Source organism: Artemia franciscana, chromosome 19 (genome assembly GCF_032884065.1).
Source record: "Artemia franciscana chromosome 19, ASM3288406v1, whole genome shotgun sequence".
In the NCBI taxonomy this organism is placed as follows: Eukaryota; Metazoa; Arthropoda; class Branchiopoda; order Anostraca; family Artemiidae; genus Artemia; species Artemia franciscana.
This window is the reverse complement of record NC_088881.1, coordinates 14,181,136-14,206,996: the sequence shown is the minus strand read 5'-3', so window position 1 is coordinate 14,206,996 and position 25,861 is coordinate 14,181,136. Positions and strand designations below refer to the sequence as shown.

At 36.1% G+C, this 25,861-nt stretch overlaps 3 protein-coding genes across 6 annotated transcripts in view; all 3 read left to right on the top strand.

Moving 5' to 3' along the window:
* The window catches only part of LOC136039311 (diacylglycerol lipase-beta-like), a 77,338-nt gene extending 58,522 nt beyond the window's left edge, over window positions 1-18,816 (top strand). For 2 of the 3 annotated variants that reach the window (XM_065722925.1, XM_065722923.1), the window contains 4 exons: window positions 5,849-5,954; window positions 10,446-10,550; window positions 14,011-14,163; window positions 18,463-18,816. The gene's annotated coding sequence lies outside the window, so the exon portion shown is untranslated. The remainder of the gene's footprint in view (window positions 1-5,848; window positions 5,955-10,445; window positions 10,551-14,010; window positions 14,164-18,462) is intronic. The other variant, XM_065722924.1, reaches the window with a different exon arrangement.
* Window positions 1-25,861, top strand: part of LOC136039317 (actin-related protein 2/3 complex subunit 4) — a 291,440-nt gene that overhangs the window by 122,236 nt on the left and 143,343 nt on the right. The gene's annotated exons all lie outside the window — the stretch shown is intronic.
* The window catches only part of LOC136039310 (protein disulfide-isomerase-like), a 51,754-nt gene continuing 51,209 nt past the window's right edge, over window positions 25,317-25,861 (top strand). Inside the window, exon 1 of one of the 2 annotated variants that reach the window (XM_065722920.1) lies at window positions 25,317-25,615. In XM_065722920.1, the coding sequence (XP_065578992.1) occupies window positions 25,468-25,615 (148 nt within the window). In that variant the 5' untranslated portion in view covers window positions 25,317-25,467. The remainder of the gene's footprint in view (window positions 25,616-25,861) is intronic. The other variant, XM_065722919.1, reaches the window with a different exon arrangement.

Sequence of the window (25,861 nt, the reverse complement as noted above, 5' to 3'; positions counted from 1 at the left end):
CTTCATTCATACTTGTTTCACTTGTAAGTATTTTGTTCAATTTATGTTCATAAAATATTTCTGTGTATTCAATTATATCCACCTGGAGAAAGTGGATTTAGTTTTAAATCGTACCTTAAATTTTTCCAAAAAGGGAAATTTGAACCAGATCCTCCACTATCCCTGAATTTTCAGGCTTTCTCTTAACTTTACCGTTTTATATTTCCTTTTTTTCGAAAATCAGGCAATTTTCTCCGACTCGTAGCCTTTAATTAGTATTACTAACTTTAATAAAACTTATATAACTTAAAATCAGCATAACAAGCCGACTCTTTGATATAGCTATTGGTATCAAAATTCCGTTTTTAAGAATTTCGTTTACTACGGAGCCGGGTCACTCTTTATTTACAATTCGTTACTACAAACTGGTCTCGCGCCACCCCAACACCTAGTTGGTGGGGCGCTTCGCGCCCCCCCAAGCCCCCCCGCGCGCGTAAGTCGTTACGCGCCATATTAGTTACGCGCCATTGTAGTTGTGTCCCTGTGTCCCACCTGCGAATAGAGATAGACATAAATATATGTTTTTAACTACGTAAAACATGCGGATATACAACATTCTTCGCTGTCCCATTGTCTGTGCATATAAATAGATTGTCAGGTTACTGACTCTTGAACATGCAACATATAATTGTCCATGGGAAAAACAATCCGTATTCAGATCTATATCTCATTATTCTAATGATGTGTCCCTGTGTCCCGGTCGTCATTTATATTCCCTGTGTCCCGGTCGTCATTTGTGTCCCGGTGTCCCAGTTTGTAATTTCTCTTTGAGTGTCCCGGTCGTCATTTATATTCCCTGTGTCCCGGTGTCCCGGTCGTCATTTGTGTCCCGGTGTCCCGGTCTCTAATTTCTATTCGAACAATCCCTGTGTCCCGGTCGTCATTTATATATCCCGCCTGTGCCCCCGGCGTCCCCGTTGTAGTTGTGTCCCTGTGTCCCGGTCGTCATTTATATTCCCTGTGTCCCGGTCGTGATTTGTGTCCGGGTGTCCCAGTCTGTAATTTCTCTTTGAGGCTCCCGGTCGTCACTTATATTCCCTCAGTCTCGGTCGTCATTTGTGTCCCGGTCTGTAATTTCTCTTTGAGTGTTTTTTCTTTTTAGTTTTTTACCTTTTTTCTTTTTTCAGTTTTCTTTTTCTTCTTTATTTTTCAGCGTCACTATGAAGTACATATCGACGAACCTTTGTTTTTTTAACTTAAATCTGGTAGGCATTGATGACCTTATCCAAGTCAAAATCCCAAACCCATTCATCATCGCTATCATTTTCAGTTTTGATATGTTTTGACTCTCGCTGTCCAAGTGGATTTTTATCTAACTGCGCGGTTTTGCGTTCTTTAGCCGCAAGCCTGTTTTCTTGCTGTTCTTGTGATTCCCCGGCACGCTTTCTTTTCTTACTTTCTCTATCAGCTGCAAGTCTGTTTTCTTGCTGTTCTTGTGATTCCTCGGAACGCTTTCTTTTCTTACTTTCTCTATCAGCAGCAAGTTTTTTGACATAAACTCTTTGAGCAGCTTCCTTGGCTGTTGCCATTGTAGGTTCTTCAGTCATTTTACAATTAAACATTTTTCCGTGAACAAATGTCTTAAATACCGTTAATGACGTCACCGTCATAGCAAAAATGACGACAACTAACTTCATGACGTCAGTCGACACAGAAACATGACGTCACCTGACAGACAGACACACAGACAGACAACTTATTTTTATATATATAGATATATATATATATATATATATATATATATATATATATATTAGCTGTAGGGGTGGTGCTTCGCGCCACCCCAACACCTAGTTGGTGGGGCGCCCCCCCAAGGCCCCCTGTGCGCGTAAGTCGTTACGCGCCATATTAGTTACGCGCCATTGTAGTTGCGTCCCTGTGTCCCACCTGTGAATAGATATATATATATATATATATATATATATATATATATATATATATATATATATATATATATATATATATATATATATATATATGTGTGTGTGTGCGTGTGTGTGTGTGTTTTTAACTACGTGAAACATGCGAATATACAACATTCTTCGCTGTCCCATTGTCTATGCATATAAATAGATTGTCAGGTTTACTGACTCTTGAACATGCAACATATAATTGTCCATGGGAAAAACAATCCGTATTCAGATGTATACCTCATTATTCTAATGATCCTGTGTCCGTCATTTATGTTCCCTGTGTCCCGGTCGTCATTTGTGTCCCGGTTTTCCAGTTTATAATTTCTCTTTGAGTATCCCGGTCGTCATTTATATTCCCTGTGTCCCAGTGTCCCGGTCGTCATTTGTGTCCCGGTCTGTAATTTCTATTCGAACAATGCCTGTGTCCCGGTCGTCATTTATATATCCCGCCTGTGCTCCCGGCGTCCCTGTTGTGGTTGTGTCCTTGTGTCCCGGTCGTCATTTATATTCCCTGTGTCCCGGTCGTGATTTGTGTCCGGGTGTCCCAGTCTGTAATTTCTCTGAGGCGCCACCCCAACACCTAGCTGGTGGGGCGTTTCGCGCCCCCCAAGCCCCCCCCCCCGCGCGCGTAAGTCGTTACGCGCCATATTAGTTACGCGCCATTGTAGTTGTGTCCCTGTGTCCCACCTGTGAATATAGATAGATGTATATATGTTTTTAACTATAAAACTTGAGAATATACAATATTCTTCGCTGTCCCATTGTCTGTGCACATAAATACAATGTCAGGTTTACTGCCTCTTGAACATGCAACATACAATTGTTAATGGGAAAACAATCCGTTTTCAGATCTATACCGCATTCTTCCAATGATTGCCCTTGGGCTTTGTTGATGGTAATTGCTAATCGAACATTCCCTGTGTCCCCCTCGTCATTTATATATCCCCCCTTTGCCCCCCGGCGGCCCCGTTGTAGTTGTGTCCCGGTCGTCATTTATATTACCTGTGTCCCAGTCGTCATTTGTGTCCCGGTGTTCTGTCTGTAACATACGACAATAGATCAATTGTGTTGTAACTTTGTCCACGATCCCATTCTACACATGTAGAAATAGAAGCAATACGATTAGGTGAAGGCATTCCCAAATGCTTGAGAAGTTTGTTTGCAATAGATAAGGTCAAATCTTCCATCATAACTAAAGTGCAGTTATAAACTTCTGTTGTAAAGTCCAAGGTCAATCTGACCTTTCTAGCCGTATTCGGTGGATTTTATTCTCGGCCATTTGCGATTTGTATTTCTCCCATAACTCTGTAGGAGATGAAGGAGAGCAACTTTTGCCAGAAGACACGGGCCGTAATGTCATGTCTATGAACCGGCGATTGTCCAGGATTTAAAAGCTGCTGTATCTATTCCCAAGATGGTTTATATGTAAATGTAATAAATAACGCATGTGTCACCCTTTCTGGCGGCCTCCTAGAGATCAGCGGCCTTTTTCTCGGTGAATAGCTTTCTGTCTCTGTGGAGGAATTTATTTCTTATGTCGTTTAGACGTATGTAGGTAACCATGTCCTTCGCTAGGCGTGTTTACGACGCTGTTCAATAATATCAAAAGTTTCCTGCGATATCCAGGACTTTTTTGGGGGCTTAGACGGCCGATAGTACTTTCTGCCGAAAGCAATATGCCGTCTTTGAATGGTTGCCATGCTTCTTCAGATCCCAAAACTTGACCAAGACAGTCGAAACGGTTTGAGATGGAGACAGCATGGACCTGGCGCGTGTTGGAGTTTGCGAGATTGTTCAGGTCTAATTTGGGAGGATGGTGGTCACTTATCTGGGCTTTCGGGCGTAGTCTAAGGTTAGAGACGACAAGCCTGTGGTCGGTGTTTCCCAATTCTACACTTTTGTAAGTATGGCAATTAGTTATAGAGGAACGCCAGCGTCGGGACACGATTATATAGTCTAACATCTTTTTTGTTCGTCCATCATTGCCATACCAGGTATATTTGTGAACTTCTTTCCTTTGAAAAAGGGTATTGGTGATCACGAGATCGTGCATGTTGCACAGATGAAGGAGCCTTAGCCCATTGTCGTTCAAGCAGTCGGGTGTTACAGGTCCTAGAACACTGTTCCAAACGCCGTCTTTCAACGCCGTGTTGGGGCGTAGCAGACAATGATGGTCCATTTTCCATGTATGTGCCGGACTGTTAGTATCCTGTCTTATATTTGCTCGTAAGAAAAGAGGCACCTCCTGGTCCGAGAGTCTAGCACAAGTGTGACTCCATTAGTTTTGTTTCTGTGATCACCCGACCAGATTAGGTGATAGCCTTCACCGATGTCTTCAGAGTAGTTTCCTATAAGGCAAGCTTCAGTTACGCCTGCTACAGCCACACCAAAACGCTTGAGTTCTAGCGCAAGCATTGATTTTACTCCAGGGAGGTTAAGGGTCAGAACGTTCCAGGTGGCCAGGCGAAGACCACCTTGGTCAATAAGGTTCAAACGATGGTCAAATTTCGGTCCAGGGAAATGCTGAAGTCTTGAAGGGTAAAAAGAAGATCGATCATCAGAGGCAATAACATCACTATTCGTTGCAATTAGGTTCGGGTGGAGGGTCGTAAGCCCAACGACCCTAGGTCTGGGACCTGATTAGCTAGAGGAGTCTAACTATTGAATATCCCTGGGGTGGGCTCCACCCACCTTTTGAGGTCAAGGCCACCCTTTACGTGGAGTGTTTAGTTAGGGGATTCCCCCATATCCAGTGGCACATGGTCAGCAGACTAAGGTCTGCTTCATTCCGGACATAACATGACGGTTATTTCTTTTGTTTGTGTTTTTTTTTGTGATATACCACGCGCTTAAGTATGCCAATAGGCACTTGCGGTGTTTGTTTATATGGTTTAATTTTTGCTGTAAATAAAGATGTATCTATCTGTCTGTCTATCTTATTTTTATAAATAAAATCAGTCAAAACTTGAAAAACTAAATCAGGCAGCACTAAAGAGGGATATGGGGACTTTTTTTTTACCAGGGCACTTTATTTTGAAGGGCTTGTTGTAGAAACTTTGAAAAGTGCTCATTCAATTTGCAATTGGAACTACTAGTGACCTTTTTAACTACTCTGATATGTTGTATAAACCCAAAAGCCTTGTTATATAATCTTTGGACTATTTTGAATATAATGACTGCCTAAAAATTTCTAAAAATTGCTAAAAAAAAATTGCTAAAAAATTGCTAAAAAAAGCAAGACGTGTGGGGGCTAATTGCTGCCCTTTGATTACTAATCCAATGAGTCCCGTCCAAAGTCTAAACAACCATCCTCTCTTTAAAATCCTTATATGCCCCCTGGACATATCTGACAACTCTTGACCTGAGAGCTGTGTGGGTTGTGTGTTTTCTTCATAGACATAATTTTCAGACCTTTCAACTACGATGAACAAAATGCTATCTTCAAATTTTCATTGGTCGTCTTTGGAGTAAATGATGAGCGTGGAGAGGAGGGGGCTGGCTGCTTTCAAATCACTCTTGACTTTTAAAAGAGGACTATAAATTCTGATTTTAAATCAAATGAGCCACTTCTGAAGTTTATTGGAGCCCCAATTCTATAAAAAATCTTATATTCACCCGGGGTATGATTTAAAACATTAACCTAGGGCCTTTGGGGGTAGTGTCAACCCTGGGGGCATCGTTGTATGTTTTGTGAAATACTTTGAAAAAATGCTATCTCACAATTTTAATCAGATTCAATGGAAAAGAGGGGTATTCGGGAGGACCTAGCTGCCCTCCATCACTTTTTGAATCTTAAAAGGGAATTAGAACTTCTAATTTTCAGTTTTTACTGAAAATTAGTAACGCCCATAACTGTTGTAAATTTTTTAAAGCCTTGTTTTTTCTCTTCTTTCTAGGGCCACAGGGGTAAGGTGGAATGTGCAACACGCATTAAAAGACAAATTAAAGACATACTTCTTGCTGTTTTAGAAGAACACAGTAATTACGGCTTGGTTGTTACAGGTTAGAATATATACTCTCCTTTCCTCTCTCTCTCTCTCTCTCTCTCTCTCTCTCTCTCTCTCTCTCTCTCTCTCTCACACTTTCTTTCTTTCTTTCTCCCTCTCTCTCTCTCTCTCTCTCTCTCTCTCTCTCTCTCTCTCTTTTTTTCTTTCTTCCCCTCTCTATCTTTCTCTCTCTCCCTCTCCTTCCCTCTATCTTCTTCTGTCTCTCTTTCTTTCGTCTCTCTTAAATTCTTAAATAATGTTAGAATTTCATAAAGATTTACTGACACTAGATTTCTTTTTTGTAAAGTTCTTGGGCCCTATTCCGCCCCGATTTTTTAATTTTTTTTTTTTTTTTTGCACAAAATAGTGCTCCGTTGAACTTAAATCTGTTTCAGTACCTAAAAAGAGTACTAGAGCTTCATGTTTACGATTAGTAATGACTTTACGGTATTTGTGACCATTGATTTGATACAATCACCCTTGGCTCGTATTTCTGGAATCTTTTTCAAAGAAATTTCAATTCGATAAAATTTATATATTTTGGAAGCATAAATATTAGACCCATTTGTCGTTTGCTTTTTTTAAACCTTATTTTTGGTAGAATTTGGTTACCGTTGATTGGTTGCCCTTTATTCTCCGTTTGATTTACTATGAACTGTTTTATGTACTCTTTATTTTTGAATGAATTAATTATTCCATACTTTCAATAATAGTCATATTAAACAATTATTTTTAATCATGTTAACTCTTTCAATAATCATAGGCAGCCCAATATCAATGTTTAAGTAAAGAGCAAAGTAAGTGCAGTATAATATTTATTTATTTTGTGTCTGCTTTGTTATTGTTGTTGTTTTTTCTGGCCAGGGCACTTCGTATAGAAGAGGCTATCTTAGCAACATTGAAAGGGGCCCACTCTATTGGAACTTGAAAGTTCTAGTACCATTTTTAAGAGTAATTGGAGCGGAGCCAGACCTTTCATAGCAGTGGATTTCTTATCTATCCCTTTTGTTCAGAACAGTCCAAAGATCATAGAACAGGGCCTTCGGAGTTGAGACAAATCCTAGAGCCTAGGGACAAGGATAGTAAGTTATATGCCCCAAGGGCATAACTTACTGCTCTTGCGAGATTACAGAGTGAAAAACTGAGAGAAATTCGCCAAGAACAGTTGAATACAAAACTGGAGTGTTTAAAATTTAACAATGTTGAAGATGATGGTTAAGTTTTAGGAGAATAATTTTGACTCTGCTAATGGCGTTATAGGAAAAAAAAATTAGGAAGGCAGGTAGAAATATTAATGAAAATTACTTATGTTTAATAGAAAGAAGAAGGGGTTTGTATAAAAACTGTCTGAGTGATAGATCATATGAAAATAGTGGAATGTAAAGAAAGTAGTGGGACCATTAAAAAATTAACTAAGGAGGTGTAAAGTGGATACCTTGGATAAAATTGCCTGGGATCTGGAAGATGTAGCTAGATTGCATAATAGTAGAATATCTTCCTGGAACGATAATGATTTGAGAGTGATTAGTCAATCTGGACTTGTCCCAGTTAAAGATGGGACCTGACCCCCAATCAATGATAAAGAAAGAGTTAAAAAGAGATGGTCACAAAATATTGAGAATATGCTAAGCTGGGATAGAGTTACAGGGAAAGATATAGAGAAAAATAAAACAATGTGACACATTGGTTCTGAGGGAAGATTTATTTTGTGAGGAAGAACGAGTCACCGTACTAAAAGGATTACAAAATAATTGGACGCCAGGTGCTAATAGTGGGGTCAATGTGTTTTTTTTTTTTGTTTTTTTTTTAATATGCTGGCTCTGAGGTTAGACATAAGTTACTGGAGATAAATATAATTTTTGAAAAAGGGGAAGCACTTAGCGATTTTTAGGAAGCCCTAATTAAACCTCTGTATAAGAAATGTGATTAAAGTGAATGTCGTAATTAAAGAGGTACTAGCCTGCTTTCTATAGGTAGCTAATTACAGACAGTTGATTTTTTTTCTGGCCCAATTCCCTTGGTTTATAATTGCAAGTTCACTTGCATAAGAGTCGAGGCAGATTGAAGGAGGCCCTTGTAGGCTTTGAATAGATAGGCTCTTATTTCCATTCATATTCATTTCTTTGGCGGTAATCAGTTGTAAATAGATTGCCAATTTTGTCAATATATTGCTTCCCCCACCGTGAATTAGCCTGATAGAATCTCAACAGGTTGACTCTAGTTCGGCATTGTGGAGGGACATGCAGGCACGGAGAGGTTTAGAATAAATGGGAGACAGTAATAACGGCAATCAAAGGGGTAAAATTAACCTTGACTGGGCTGCCCACTTAATTGGACAATCTGTCTTGGCTTTTTTCTGCAATTGGCCATGACTTTGACTTTTACCACAACTATTCCCTTTTTGTTTAAATTCAATTCAGGATGATACATTTAGAAGTGGGAGATGCTGTAAAGTTTTAAGAGAAGAAAAGTGCGGTTTTGAAAGGTTTGAGGATGTGTCGACTGAATTTTAACTCTTAGGTAGATAAATGACAAGTGCCATAGTTATCAAACAACTTTAGTCCTCAATTAAACTGAGTTAGCGTTCGATTCAGCTGATAAAACAGATTTAGCAAAGCAATTGCGATAAAATGAATAGTAATATTTGCGAGAATAACTCTGCTGTGGTTAAGGTAGGAGACGGGGTTAGTAGCTAGCTTTGTATTAAATCAGGAGCTGGGCGGGGCTGTGTTCTACCACCATTTATATGGATCATTGTGATCGACCTCCTTTTAAAGAACACAGGAAAGGCGATGATAGTACCCGAAAGGAGAAGAAAAACTTTGGTGGACTTAGATTATGTTGGTAATTTTAACATTTCAGATGAAAAGCTTAGCAAAATGAATAAAATTTTTGAAGTTGTACGAGTTTAGGGTGCTAGAACTGGTTTGAGAATCTATGTTAGTAAGCATTCGTCGCTAAAACTAGGAATAAGTGAAGCTGAAAGGGTGGTTTTGGATAACGAAAAGATTGATGAAGTAGAAAGCCTCAATTATCTTGTTAGTGCTATTAGCAACGACGGTGGATGCCGTGAAAATTTGGAAAGTAGGATAATCAAGGCCTATTGTATTTTCCACAGTTGAAAAAAGTTTAGAAGAATAGGAAGATAAGGCTGTGAACCATGAATAGAATATTGGAAGCTACAATGATGACAGTCGTCAAATATGGTTCTAAAGTATGGGCGTCCCGAAAAACAAAGGCAGATTTACAAGATATTTTTCATTGGAATTGCTTATGATTTATTTGTGGCACTTGACTGGCTGACCGTATTTCGAATCTTAGGCTGTATGAATAGTGTGTTTCAGTGCCGTTTTCTAGAACTGTAATGAAAAATGTTGTGATGGATAGGGTACATTTTGTGTATTAAGTATATGAGATTGCCCAAGGTTGTCCTTTTCGGCCAACTTTCTTGGGGTAAATGGAAAATACATCGTCCACGGAACTTCCATAAAGAGTCCAAAGAGGGAGGTTTTTTAGCGATTGGTATGGAGGTGGAGCGTGCTTAGATGTGTTGGGCTTAGGCAGCTTGGTGCTGCTGTGATTTGTTTAGTATTAGTAGTAATATTGCTAATGCTAGTAAAGTGTTCCAACTAATGCTCCAATTGAAACTACTGGCAAGGCTAAGGATATTATGAAAAGAGCATCAAAAGGGTGTCAAAAGGATACATAGTAATATTTTTGAAACGGCTTACTCTATAAAGGTGATGCTTCTGGGACTTCTGGGATTTCCCAGAGGTTTTACAAGTCTCAGAATTTCGCATCAAACTAAAAACAAGCAGAGATGAAAATGAGTAGGACTGACAACCCCACACCTTCTCAAGACCAGAGCATAACTTGTACTTTACTGAAAGCAAGAAATATTTTAAATGCCGTCACTGATCTTACAGTCATAAATAAAATTTTTTAATATTTTAAGTAATAAATATTAGTATGTGTACATTAAATTGAAAATCCTCGCTTAATCGTTTTTTTTTTTTTTTTTTTTTTTAGTAAAATAAAAATTATGTTCTGATCTTGTAAAGGCATGGGGGTCGTCAACCTTTCCTATGTTGTTTTCTGCTCGTTTTGAATTTGAATCGATTATTTGTTGTAGTTTCTTTTTTTTGAGGGGGGGGGGGTCCTTTATTTGTTGATAGTAATTTGTGGTAGTTTTAAGCTTGGAAGACTATTTGCCTTTATTTCTTCTCGTTTTTAGTTGGACGAAGCTCTTTAATCTTCTTTCTGTTTTTTCACATTATTTATATGTTATTTTTTCAGTTTATAAGGGATTAACATTGAACCCTTGAAAGTTTGTCAATAAAAATAAATGACGAGTATTGCTTTTTGTTTCTATTGAATAAAATTTTGTGAAATTGGCAGTCTAGAAGTTTCCAAACTAAAAAATGATTATGTTACGAAGATTCTGCCTATTACTTGTCCTAAAAATGCATACAGTTTTCGACTTTAAGTTGAATTATATTTATTCCAGGTCACAGCTTGGGTGCTGGAGTTGCAGCCATTCTGTCTTTGCTTCTAAGAAACAGTGGCTCTTCAAGACTGTCAAATTTGAGATGCTTCGCCTTTTCTCCTCCAGGTATCAATTTTTCATCTTTCCTTCATTTAGTCAGGGATGATCAGGATCCCTAACTGGGGGCTTTCCCTCTCTAATTGTAAAAGTGTATGCAATAAAAAAAAAATCGCGCCAAAACGGTAAAGCGTCAAGGTATTTTTGTGCCCAACTCCATGGGTTTTGCTATCCTCTTCTATTTTGTGATTTCCTCTAGCCAAAGAATGAGAACCTTCTCTTGCGTTTTCTCTTCACAACCTTTCTGCCGCATAAACTCCTTGTAACTTTGCATATCTCTAATTGTTTGGTGCATATTAATTGTCATGTATTGTTTATAAGTCAGGTTTGCATGTCCACACCTTTAGCTTAATAAAGATAAGCCAATCATTCGAATGAAAGCTGTTGTCTTTTTGTTCATTTTTCTAAGGAATTTTTAATTGCAGCGCATTACCAGAGTTTATATAACACGAGAAAGAAGTTTGCAAATTTCACTTTTCTCTTATTTGATTTTTAAGCCCCCTATACCTTGAAAAATTCAAACAACGACATCCCTCATCACTAGTCTTATCTAATCAAAGGATGTCTTACAACTTTGAACAAAATTTAAAATACATCTCACCTAACCAACTTATCGTTTTCTCTGCTAAAATTTCTTTGTCATCAACATGCATACTCACCGCAGATTATATGCTACAACATAACATTCCAGTTACTATACTTTCTATGGTATTACTATACTTTATATGGTATACACAATCCACAGCAAACATTGGTAATTGGGCTGTTAGAAAGTCGGTTGAGGTCATTCACATAGATGAGGAAGAGGGTTGGCCTAAGAATAGAACACTAGGGTTCATGGCACTAATATTAAGACGTGCCACCTACATTTGCGTGTTGTTGCTAAAAAGAAGGAAAAACAAAAGAATTAGCAACAAGTAGACAGGAGGGAGGCAAAAAGATACTTTTTTTTTACACACGACAGTCTTAGCTCTCAAGAGCCCTCGTTAAGAAACAAGCTTGGTGCCCTAGTCAGACTAAGATGAGATTTTCAGAGAATAGCCTTAATTTTTTATGACTGGTAAAAGCTGAAGGTTGAAACGGGATTGGACGAAAGAGATGTGTTTGCAAGCGTGTCGCTCTGAGAAGACTTAACACCATGGCAATTTCTTAGTAGTAGGACAATTCTTTATTCATTTTTTTTTTTCAATTTGTTCTTCAATCTCAGCAAAAAAGACGTGCCATGTTTTTTTTTTTTTTTTTTTTTTTTTTTTTTTTTATAATTTACTTGAGAAATTTCTCGCTCAAGAGTTTTTTCTCATTAGATCAGACAAAACAATAAGTTTTGTCGCCAGGTCAGACAAAGCAGACTGTGACTAGGGTAGTGATGAAGGATGCTGTTGAATTTTTCAAGGGAACTTAGGAAATCATATAAGAAAATGTTAAAGATAGTAAAGAGGAGAAAGAAGGGGGGTCCTAAAGAAATTCAGATAGCAACACAAGAAAAGAGTCACAAAATCTTTTTTAGAAAAGGAAAAGTTCATTGAAAAGGAAAAATGACCCAAAAGCTCCACCAGCAGAAACGTGGTCAGAGGAATCGAGAAAGAAAAAACATTATTTTCATAAACTGATAGGTCCAATAATGAACCAATTTGAATTCCCTCTTAAGGAACGTAAGTAAATAGAACTCCTAATGGCCAAAGCAGTAAAGAATAACTTAATAAAAATGAAGTGACAGTCTGCTTAAGACTTGGATAGAATACTAGTGGTATTCTCGGAGTTATTATCTTGACGCTGCACCTCACATCGCTTGTTTTCACCTTGGTTATAAACCCGACAAAATGTTCAATAAGCTGAAGCACATTTATAGAAATACATGTGCTCAAGAACGAGGACCAGAATAAAAATGAAAAAGTTACCTATGCATTCCCCTTGGGGAGAAATCACTGGTTGAAACAGGGACGAGTAGCACTTAAGTCTATATTTGAAGAATTTGGCGTTGGTAGTGCATAGGAAAGGAGAGAAGGTGACAGAAAGAGAGGCAGTTCGGTGTGAAAGAATAAGTTTGGAAGTGCAAAAAGAGTTTCTCTATTTGGGTTGTAATTTGACGGCAAGGGATAAGTCTATTTAATATATGGAAACAAGTTTTACAAAAGGCAAGTGACTCTATTTTGTAAGGACTGAGATTCAGTTAGCAAAAATTAATTATATAAAGATTCACCAAACAGTATCGAACAGTCCGTGGTACTGATCAGTAAGTAGGGAATCATTTGGCCCAGGTGCATCAGACGAATTACCATCTTCTACTGATTCCAAATTTATACATTTCATTGAGTTTGGTACTACCCACTAGAAACTACGAGTCTGAGAACATTTTTGCCTGGTTTTTGTAAACGAAGAAAATACACCTAAAACCTCAAACAATTTTAATGAAACAATATCGTCTGATTTTGGATATCAGAGGACTCTACCGTAGAAGTTCAAGGTCCTACCTACAAAAATGTGGAATTGGTATTTTTCCAGAAGAAAGATCACGGATGCATGTTTATTTCTTTGTTTGTTGGTTTTTTTGTTTTTTTTTTTTCAGGGGTAATTGTATCGAACCAAATGACTAAGAAAAGTATCAAACTGACAGAATAACTTCAAGTGATAGACGAAAATCAAAGGGGACATTGACAAAATATCATGAAAAAAACAGATGGAAGTCAAAGATCAATTTGAACTGACACAAAGACTTTAAATTGTATGATAACGCCAAATTGACGAATCAAAGTAGTTCTAAGTCACATAGGCTCGAATTACGTCAAACGTGTAAAGGAAGAACAAATGAATATTAAAAGCAGCTTTTATGGTAAAGAATACCTTAATAAATGCAATAAAAGCAAAAAGTTTGCTCTTCATATTTTAAAGTCCAAGAACACCAAGAGAAGAAGACAGGGGCTTCCCTCCGTTTTCAAGAGAAAATAAACATGCAGAGGAAGCAAAAACTCTAACATTCGGAGGAATAATGCAGTTTTCTAGCTTTTCTTACTCTTAACTCCCTATCCCTGAACAACTATTTGCAGTCTTACATTCTTGCTTAGAAAAATTTCTGTGGGCTGCCCTGTAAAAGTGTTTTTCTCAGACTTTCCCCTTTCCTCTTCCCGTTAAAAAAACAGAAAGTCTTTTCATTTTAGCCATTGAGTCATTTTTATCCACTTAAGCCTTATTTAGAATCTTTAACCGTGACTACCTTAATTTAAGCAATACTATAGTTTATTCAAAAAAAAAACTTCACTGGTTCGTTATACCATTTCGGAAGCTCTTCTTGTTGTAATTTGCCTAGTTAAATGTTAAAAGGTCACGGGTTCAACAAAACATCTGAATTGAAAACCTCACTATTTCAAGAGCACCAATCCGCGCAGGAAGCTTGATTTATAATACACTTTAATAGTGGTAATCCCAGTGTATTCGTTGTAGCTATTTTTAAATAGGTTCACCTACTTTTTAGCTTCGTCGTCAACTGAGGGATGTTTGAGGTCATGTTGGGCTCAGAAGAGCGCGTAAATCAGTTACAATTCCAACCTAGACCATTCAGTTTATGAAAATGACAATGTTCTCTTGTCTTAAGAGTATTAATGAAGACGTAAGAATACTTTGTCAGGTGGGTAATATCATCTAAGGGTAATACTACATAGCCGGTGATGCTTTTAACAGCATCATACCGGCACAAAAATAATGCTCTTTGATTCTCATTGAAGTAACTCGCATAGCTGCTTTTCCCTACGTGGATAAATAGCGACAATTGTATTTATTATATTTGGTGATGGTTTTTATTTGTTTTTAGATTAGTTTTTCTTTTAATTTTCTGTCTTATGCTGAAGACGCCTTGTTTTATACAGGTGAAATATCCGCGTTGTTTTAGTCTTTTAATTCTACTGGCCGTCGTCTCGTTTGAAGTTTTCTTTTTGTAGAGTTTTATCTCTCTTGATTGTTTATTTTCCTAGGCTATGATGTTTGTCATAGTTACTAAATATCCAAAAGTAAACTGGTTTCATTCGAAGGCTCCTAAATAGAAATCCTTAAATAACATCATTGACTTCCAGTGTTTTATAGTTCAATTTTCAATTATCCAAAAGTAAACTGGTTTCATTCGAAGGCTCCTAAATAGAAATCCTTAAATAACATCATTGACTTCCAGTGTTTTATAGTTCAATTTTCAATAGGCGGTACACTGAATAAAGCAGCAGCCATAGATACAGAGGCCTTCTGTGTGACGGAAACAATCGAAATAAAAAAAAAAATCGAGAATAATTCCATGATCAGAGATGCAGGTGAATTTGGTTTGAATTCAATTTATGATAATATGCTGAGGTCAATAAAGTAAATCTCATTTCACCACCCAACAAAGTGTGGTTCATAAAATCCGATGTAATTGTGGAAGCTCTTATTTGGGACGTACTAACCAAAATTTAAAAATGAGATTACTACAACATCATAATTCTATGTCATCGTCCTTAAAGCAAAATTCCAAGTCTGAAGATTTCACGTCGGCTCTGTTGGAACACATTTATAATTATCCAAATCATTTTATTTTGTTTGAAAATGTTCCTTTGATTTCTGGGGACCAAGGTTTAAAGCAAATTTTCAGGGAAACAATCGAAATTAAAAAAACAAAAATCAAGAATAATTCCATGAACAGAGATGCAGGTGAATTTGGCTTGAATAGAATTTATGTTAATATGCTGAGTTCAAATAAAGTGGATCTCATTTCGACTAAGAGCTTTAACTTATTACCACCTTATGTGTCAGATAAATCTAATGAGCCGTAGCCGAAAAGGTCAAGGAAGTTTGCTTCCGCTATTGCATTGAAAAAAAAATAAGAGCAATAAACAATATTTAATGAGTTTATTGGGTATAATTTTTTTATTATTAATTTATTTTAGTTTTACTGCTGATGATGGACATAGTATATGTGTCCGAAATATGCAGTTAAAAATTTTTTTATTTGTTTCACTGTCAGTTAAAAGGACATTCATATTTTGAACTGTTAAATTTTCGAGATTCAGCTTTTATTTGCTTTATATTTATTTTTAACCCAAACAAATAAAAAACTGTTAATCTGCTGCATGTGCTTCTTCTTCTTCTGAATCTGCACATTTGCCAAACTTTATATTTCTATAACACCACCGATCCCGTTTGCTCAGCCGTTTTTCATGTATTTAGCCTGTTTTTTTTTCTGTCTGTGCAGAACAGAGCAATATCAAAAATCAAGAGGCCGGATTGGCACCGGCGGGATTTTAATACTTAAACTCCCGGGATAGGGGATTGAGTATTGCACTTCCCATAGTTTCTATTTACCTTGATAATTTTAAAGCAGTAATTATTTTGGCTATTGATGATGTTGCTTCTAAAGAAGTGATTGTTTACTGAGAAAATCCTTGCCAAAATAAGACAAATCCAGAATGCTCTAGTGTGTGTGTGCGCAGTGTTGCCATTCAATGCTGCTGCAAACCACAGGATAAAGCGCCTTGAAATGGCCAAAAACCTCAACACCCGAAAAAGGCTCTAATAAGTGCGCAATGGAAGGGTGTGTTTTGGATGAAAGGCTTAACGCCATACAATGTAACAAATGTAATTCCTGGCTTTGCGCCGGGTGCCTCTCGATGTCTGATACAGAGTGCTACATGTTCAACAAAATGAACCAAAGAGGTGTTTGGGTGTGACTTGTCTAAAACCAGTGAGAAGGAAGAAGAAAAGAGCAGGGATCAAATACAGAAAGTACAGATGTAATAACCACCATGAAATGACGATGTAGAAACTGGCTAAGAAATTTGGGTTTCGGGTATGAATAGGCCTTGAATGGATCTTGAGGGCTAAATATGTTTTCATTTTGGTGGCCTTAGTATTTCAAAGGAATTTAGAAATAATCTTGCCTCGCAGCAGTTCATTTGTCTAGTTCTTCTAAAATTCGAAATATTAACAGAAAATGAAGATCTAATTTCGCAATACGAAGCACTAAACGTACGAAATTTAATAATTCTTACCTTATTTATTTTTATAAATAAATATTTGTCCGTCTTTAAGAGTTGTAAGAATATCCTCCTACACAAATCTTTGAGTTTGAGAAATGTATTGACACAACTTAAGAGTATATTGTTCAAATGGACTAAGTTAAACTATTTATATTTCCTAGCTTAAATTTGAGGTTGAATCAGTTTGTAAAATCAACTTTCCTATGTTAAATAATGCCAACTAGTAATTGGAATTGTTTGTTTTGTGATTGGCTTTACAAACATTTGGAAGGAATTTTTTTTTATTCTCTATAACAGATGCTAATAATGAAACATGCACTTCTATTCTTACGGCTATGTGAATAGAATATACTTTTTAGTAAATTTACTCAAGCGATATCTATTAGCAAATTGCTCTGGAAGCATTGAGAGGATCATATAAACTTTATTATAAAGAGTGGGAGTTGAGTAGGTGGCAGACACTCAATCAAGATAGTTCCTGTTCGATATGTGTTTTAATTCTGTCTTTTTATGTTACGTAAAAAAAAAACAGTTTTCAATTGATCTCTGTTGCTTTTTTCAATGTCATATAAATCTATATCATGGAGTTTTTCTCGAGAACCATGATCTTGCATATTTAATATCATTAGAACTAGCGTCTTTACTCTTAATTTTACTTTATGTTTTCTATAATTTGATTCCTAGTAAGAAACTCAAGAAGGGGGCCTTGCTCATCCAGAAATTGCAATTAGTTACCTTGATCTCGGGATTACGGTTGCAAATCAAATCAAAGTTTCAAATCAATAAGTGGCAAAAAGTTATTGGCCCCTCTTTGGCCCCCCTTAAAATCTCCTCTTCCATAATGTTAAAAAAATATGTGATCTCCTCAGTTCTAGAATGAATCCCTTATATTTTCAAGCAAATACAACAGCTCAGATCAACCATTAACTTATTTTATCAATGTCTCCAAATTCATTCTCATTGAGAGGTCACTCTCTTATAAATCATTACACCATAGGGCTTTGACAAGTGTGGCGGAACTATGCCAAGTATTTTGGGAAGTTTGTCAATTGTTTGGAGAACACTTGGGGTCCAAAATTCACACTAAGGTACAGGGAGCGTCCCCTCGAATATGATGCATATGAAAAGTAAGAGTATAAATCTATTTATGAAGCAAATCCCTCCTCTAAAATTTAGGGACATTGAGGAGCTTCGTTATGAGAAAATATATTATCTTTTGGCTTTAATTTTGCGTGAAAGAATTATTGCTGGGATTACTTAATAAAAGGCGGTATTATTTAAACTAAACGTTTAAAGAGTCCAAAAGAACAGCAATCATTTCTTCCATGAAAATTTTTCTATTGTGCTTTCTGTAGCATAGTGTTTCTTGTTTTTATATTTTCTCTTTGATTTATGTTTTCTCTGTGACGTGATTTAAAATCAAGCAAAAATGAACAAAAGAAGAATGGTAGAAGAGGCATTCAGTAATTATAAAGCAGAGGTATACTAAAGAGAACTGATCTGTTTCTGTGTATGCTTGACTTATGTAGGTCTATATTTTGAAGGTATTAATTTTAAAATTTCTGCGGTGGGGGGAGGAGACTGGGGTCTAGGGAAGCAGTTCCCTGCTACTGCGTAGTAGAATACATTCCTGACCTCTCCCCCCTTAAAAAAAAGTTCAGATGCTTATGTTTTTTCAGATAATTTAGTTTATTACCGGCTAATTCGCCAGATTTTTGTCTTTTTTCTGTTCCCCTCGTAATTGGTTACTTTAAAAATGCGTTATTCCGTCTATCCATTAAGATGTAATTGGATAAAATTGACTATTCTTGTTAAGCAAATCAAGCTATTTATTATTATTTTTTTTGCACATAGACCCATTTTTTGTGGTAGTCGGTAGTAATGTGTTAAAGTTAAAATTTTGCTAAAATTTACTTTTTTTCATCTAGAGAGGATTTACCATGCTATGTTGTTGATGTAAATGTCTTCTGCTGTAGGCTTCCAACCTTTAAAGAAACATGTGACCTGGGCGATCAGGACGTGAAGCTTGTATCATTTTTCTGAGACGTTAAGTGAGACCTTAAGTGTAGGTTCAAGGTACCTGTGAATGCTAATTTTGATTTGTATATAAACATTGCATTTTTCTTCTTTTATATATATATATATATATATATATATATATTGAAAATGACTAAAATATTGAGTTTTGTCATTAATAAATCTGTATAGATTTTCAAGTGACAGGTCTGCTTGATATGAATTTTTGTGAATATTGGTCTTTAATTAAAATGAATTTTTAGCTCTTTCTGTCTAATTTGTTTTATTTATAAGCGGAAAGGTTACAAAATCAATGTAATCCTATAAACAAGCAGTTATTTTGAAATTGAGAAACGTAAGGATGATAAAAACTTGAAAAAAATTGTGAAAGGCATTTACTGCAAGGCCAACACTATTGGCAGTTCACTTCTGAGCCCATATAATATAAAAGTAAAATCAGAAACAAAGCATCATCTCACGGGTTCGTTAACACATCCAAATACAGTAAACGACGTTCACGAAAAGATCCACAAACACACAATAAATACAAATAAAACTAAACAAAGGAAATAAAAAAGCATAGATACAAACAAGAAGTACAAACTATTTCCTAAAAGCTTCGAAAAAGTGGAAGCATTGGGAAAACAACATTATTCCTAATAGTTCTTCAGGTCATGAACAACCTGTAAAAATATGTAAAAAGAGACCCAATTAATTAGGTAAGACTAATATTGAATTTTTCTCTTTTTACATATTTTGACAGGTTGTTCATGATCTGAAGAACTATTTGGAATGACGTTGTTTCCCTAGTGCTTCCACTTTTTCGAAGCCTTTAGGAACTAGTTTGTACTTCTACCCCCCCCCCCCCCCAGACGATCAAATCGGGGAAACGACTATTCCTAATTTAATCTGATCTGGTCCCTGATACGCCTGCCAAATTTAATCGTCCTAGCTTATCTGGAAGTGCCTAAACTAGCAAAACCAGAACAGACAGACCGACAGAATTCGCGATCGCTACATGTCACATGGTAAATACCAAGTGCCATGATAACTCTTAATAGTAAAATGTTACTTTGAAAATCAATTTATTGGAATTTTGAAAAATAGCCCAAATCTTCTCCAAGCTGGCTTCGAATCAAAAAGAAAAATATACAATTTGAATCATCTTTGCTGATATCCCACTGCAGGAAACCTGCAGTATCCTGCTTTGAAAAACAAGGGAAATACTTTTTTTCATTGGTAGTTTATGTTCATTGACCCCACTGGATATACATGACCAGAGATTATATAATAAACATATACACACTTAGCCCCGCTAGGGGATACTAGAACAGAGCTGCATAAAGGCTCGTTTCAATAAGATTGCTATATCAGTTTTTTTTCTTGTTTTTGTTTTTTAATTAACACAACATAATATTTAACATATGATGCGGTTTTAACAAAAAACTTGATCTTCATGCAAAAGAGCATGTAACACATTGTATATTTTGACAACAGATATTAAAACAAACCTATTTTTGAAAATCACTTTTCAGGGTACTGCTTGGACCACGACAACAGAGTATTGAATGGTGATGTTACAGATATTGAAACCTTAATCTGGGACAGGCGCAAATAAAAATCAAGATGGGCTAAAGTTTTCTGCAGTGAAAATGTATGAAAAAAGGATAAAGAACAGATTTTTTGCGTCAACACTCAGAGAGTTAGGCTCCTGCCCACACTGCCACAGATAAAGGAGTGCTTTTTCAGAATTCAACTCGCTGTCTTTACCGAAACATTTTGCCTTGTGAATCTAAAACTGTTTGAGTCGTTTGACACGAAGATGTTACGTGACGCTGACAACGTAGCAAGCGCATTTGTCAAGGTCATTAAAAACTTCCTGGGTGTGAAACATTTTAGCTATGGGCTGACTGAACTGCACAGGAAGAACTGGACTATTTTCACAGTCCCTACTTTAATTGTCAATGGTCTTAGCCACCAGGATCACAAGTTATGACAATGAACTGGATTCAACGATGGTCCAATGAAAGCTTGGCGTACTAGTGATTTTTTCTACTTTTTCGGCCGTTTTACTTGAAGTAGATTTCACATTATAATCTTCATTTTACATATCAATTGGTTCTTAACTTCGATGCTGAAATAATAGAACGTTCAAGGTTTTGCCATGCTTTCTCAAGGCAAAACCGGGAATGATGCTACATTCACGGTTGTGCTCAACCTTTCTTAGAAACCCCTCATCAAATACGTGAATGTGATTCCTTTCTTTAGCAATAACTCAGCGTAGAAGTAAACTTTCAACGTGAGAATAAAATAGAAAAATCAGACTTGAAATTGCCAAATTCATGGTATAATATCTATTTTTCTATCAAATCGAATTTTTTTAGTTTTTGAAACTTCAAACCCGTTTTTAAAATCACGAAAAAGTCACATTCACAGTTATATCTTTGGACGGCCGCTAGTGGGATGCTGAAACAAAGTAAGATGTTAAAGCACTCATTTTAAAAGAAATTGCTATATCTTGTGCCTTTTGTAGGTAAAAAAAGATGGCAATTAGATATTGTAAAATTTTAAACAAAAAATGCATCTTCATATATAAGGATGATGTAATTGAGAAAAAGTTAGAATTTATTAATTGCGAAAAAGTTCCCTTTCTATGGTATTATATCATTTGGTTGGCTGCTAAAGAATGCGCCACTAGGCCAGAGTAACTAAAATTGTAAAACCGAGTTTATTATTTTGCTTAATTTTAAAGATAGTTTGTTGCAAAAACCAATTTGTGGGAATTTCGAAGAATAGCCTGAAATAACACAAAACGGGATCGAATTAAGGTAGAAATCGTGCTATCGAAATCGCCATAGCCAAAAATATTTATTTAGGAGAACTATTAGGAGAACTGTTGCGCAACATAAAAATTTGCTTTTTAACATAAAATTTTGTAATTTGTCTTCTTTTTTACATATAAGGTTTGTTGTTGGAAAAGGAGGGTATGTCTCATTCTGAATCCTCAAAAAGGCTTAAAGTATTGCGGTGAAATTTTCCGAAAATGCTAAGGGGGATGTCGACCAAAATAAAAAAAAAACACTAGGCATACGCTGGTTGTCACAAAGGTGTACCAGTAATATTTCGAAACCAGCTGAGTGTATCAAGCTGAAAATTTCATGAGATGTAGAGCGTGATATCGAATAGACATCAGAGGGTGGCTAGTCCCTATTGCCCATGTTAGATGCCTCCCTCACATTAGGCAAAATAATCAGACAGTTATTTTGTTCAAAATAGTCAATAGCTGTAATAACTATGCCTCTAGGGATGACTTGAGCTTCCACGTCCCCGGGGTGAGGATTCAAACTATTTAATTGGTCCACTGTTTATATGCAGGATTTATTATTGGGGAAGGCCAAATATTTAATCTTAGCTGTGTGCAAGTGAGATTACTTGTGAATTAGGCTTCTTGCAATTACTACTACAGCCACTACTCTAATTGTGACTGTGACTGCTATACTGCTTCTACTGCAACTACTACTATTTCTACTACTAATATTGCTATTACTACTTTTACGGCTACTAAAACTACTATTGCAATAACAAATGCTCTTGGGCTAAATCAATAAAGGTTAAATGCATCTTCAATTGTAAAATGGACTGCGAGTACTTAAGACTTTGACTGTGACTGCTACTTCTACATATACTGCTTTTACTACTACATTTGTTGCTAGTATTGCCACTGCTGCCATTACTATCGCCACTGCTATTACTACTACTAATATTACCTCTCCTACTGATTCTACTACTACTACTATTATTACTACTTTGAAATGAATCAAAAGAAAATAAGTGAATCTTGGATTGGCAGAAGGGCATATCTACAATATATCAGAAGTAGCTAAGGCTATTGAGTTGAAAGTCTAATAGAAGGGGTAGGGGGCTGGCTGTTGTGCTGAATGAAAGGTGCTAGGTGAGTTGTCAAAAGAGCTGATCTATATTCAGTGTCTTAGCTTTGGGATGTGTGGGCTAGAGGGGGTCTTGGCCCCAAGGTAGCATACGAAAGAGACTGACAGCAAGAATCGCGGTATTTAAATGAGTGAAGGCTGTATTTTGCGTTGGGTATGCGGTGGCCTCTACTTTAAATATTTTTAAAATATTGTTTTAATTAATGGAATATCTTTAACACAAGAAACAAAGCAAATTATCGGAATAAAGAGGAAGCAAAGAAGGAGAATATAAAAATAAATTAAGAAGCTATCGTTAAGTTTATGAAACGTTTGGAGATATGCATACGAGTCTCGCTAGAATTTACGCCACGGTCTTCAGGTTTGAGTTCTTTAGAGATTTGTTTTATTTGAGCCCAAGGCTATGCTTGTAAAATTGAAATACTTCTGCTGTGATTGCTGAAATTTCGTCGCCGAAATAAAACTTGTTTTTTAAGGACATTTCAGAATGGTCTGAAAAAATAGATATGAATATAAGATTTCAATTAGTACCGAGAGGCCCTAAAACTGTATAACAGGTATATACAGATTTGTTAAAATAGTCGACAGTATCATCCACGGTTTAGTATAATATGGAATCTACAGCATCACAGTTATTATCGACAAAAGTGAGAAGGATGACAGGGGATTGATTTTACTGGACTTAACCAAATTATTAAACAGTTTTGTGCTCTTGGATAACATATTGTTCGTCGATAGCACTATTGTTTTGCTTTTGCTGTTTTGTATCCAAAAACACCAATTAATCTAATGCGGTGACATGTTAATTCACAGAAGGATTTGATCTTAGATGAAATTGAATTCTAAGGTTGCCAATGAAGAACTATCTACTCAATATAAAGAACATGTTTTTAAATTGGATGAGTTGGAAAAGAGACTTTGGAAACAATTAATGAAAAAGAAAAAGAACCATTAACAAAGGAAACTAAGAACTGATATAAAGCTCTGACAAGAATATATGATATCATGGAGTCTCATACAAAACAAGTTTTGGCGTTGGGTAGCCACAAAGAAAATGACACAAATGCTAATAGAGTAATCTTTTAGAATTGATGTTCTGGCAAAGTTCGATTCTATACTCAGATAGTATTAAGTAAGGATAAAAATGGACCAAAAAAATTTTCTCGCCTATATGTCACCTCAAACTCAAAATGAGTTTGTAAAAATGTTAGGTAATGGAGTTAAATAAAACCAGTAGTAAGATAGTTGATGATTGAAAACCAAGAAGTTAGAATAGAGAAATCTTTTTTATAAATTTCATGAAAAAAGAACAAAGCTGCGGAAGCTAATGACAGAAATAAATCTAGAGGGAGATCGGAAATAGCCTGCCCTCCGGTCTGCAGTGGAGTTGGATCATACGGCACTTTTTGATTCGATCGAATAAAATTTGAACCCTAATTTTTTAGCTCCAGAACGCCCCAACGCTTAGGAGTGAAGAGTGGGCTTAGCTTCGTTCGGAGAGTTATAAGGATAAACGAAGGTACGGACGAAACAACAGGGGAAAGTTCTCTTTCTTTAGAAATGTCTACAGGTAGCCTTAATCGTTGGAAACGATTTTTTGCATTCGTTTCAGACTGCTCCAAAAATGTTAAGATAGGAATAGGCGGTCTTAGACAATAATATTCAAAAGATGGTAATAATTTCATGCCAGCACCATTGGAAATTAACATTTTAAGCCTTGAAGGCCAAAAGCAATAGGTGCGTGTGGTACTGTAAAGTATTTGAATTTGGGACTTTCAGATTTAGTACATCACATCTTTATTTGTTTTTCATTTGTCAACTTCATTATAAATATAATGCTTCTAATATCGTCGTAACTATAGTATGATAAATTTTCGACCTTAATATTCCTGTGAATTGCTTGGTTGAAGTTTTTGTTTAATTTCCCGAAAGCCTCCAAATTAAAAAATTATAGTATGTTATGTGTGAAAGAAAAGACCCGTAGAGCTCTTTAAAGTTTTTTAATGTTTTTAGGCGATGCACGGATTTTTTTTGAACTTAAGAATGTCACATTGTGTTAAAAGTTGCAATATCTGTTTTTACATTTATCTGTATATGCTAATAGATCTATAGTCACTATCAGATCTGTTTGCTCAATGAAGGAGTGAGTAAAATAAATTCAAATTTCACCACTCGAGTACAATTCAGTGGGATTATAAGCTCTTAATTAACATGTTTACCGTTAGATATTGTGGGAATTGTTCAGTATTAATATTTTAAGAGCATTACGATTATTATTTTCTCGGCAGTTTTTTTTAACATATTCAGGAAAGAAAAAACTACCGTTTGAAAAAAAAACTCAACTTCCATAGCTTATATACTACAAATCATTTTGAAAAATGCATATCTGAACCTGTAAATCGCCTTTAAAGACGTTTTAAACTATGGATCTGTCAGTTGTTTTTAAAGAAAGAAGGTTTAACAAATTTATATTAATTAAAAACTATCTTAGAAACAAAACAGTTGAGCAGTTCTTGATAAATTTTAGTGAAATCGACATAAAACATAATATGGCTTTGAAGCTTTTATAGGAAGATATTATAAAGATGTTCGCTTCAAGATAGCCCTTAAAGTTAAAAAAAAATCAGCCATAATATAATTTCTATAATAGATGTGGACTGGGAGCGGGGCCAAGTCCCATTCTTGCCCCAGGTCCGGTGTGGTTTAGATCCGTCACTGGTTTAGGTACAAGTAATATAGTATACGCATATAACACAAAAGTCTATGTGCAGAGGCAGGCTGTAGTGACGTGATATCTTTTTAGCTTCTCTTCATTCTGTACAGCTTCGGTACTTTTCCTTCTACGAGCCAATCAAAATGCTTTAAATCAGCATCCACGTATCCATCTGTATCTACATAGTCCTTTTGGTTGTTTGGATAGTAGGCTATTGAGTTCTTCACCACACAAGGAATTTAGATAGGACTGGAAATATGAAATTAATACTTATTGTTAGTCTTCTTACTCTTCACTTAGCTCTGTCAGAGGAAGAAATAAAAAAAGACGAAGGTGTATTAGTTCTCACTAAAAAAAACTTTGCCAGTGCCTTGAGTGATATTGAGCACATCCTTGTTGAGTTCTGTGAGTAATTTTTCATGCTTTGACCTATTTTAAGTAATGATGCACAATAATTCCCAGGCTGGAGGTCATACTTGGATATAAGAAAAAACAGCAGTAGACCTTACCTTAGATTGTATTTGCCAACAGTAATTATGGGCCCTGTAAAAACAGTAGATTTTCTCATTAACTCACTACTTAGATAGCTAAGAAATACACATTAACCTTAGGATTAAAATCTCATTCTGATTCTTTTCTTAGTGCCATTTT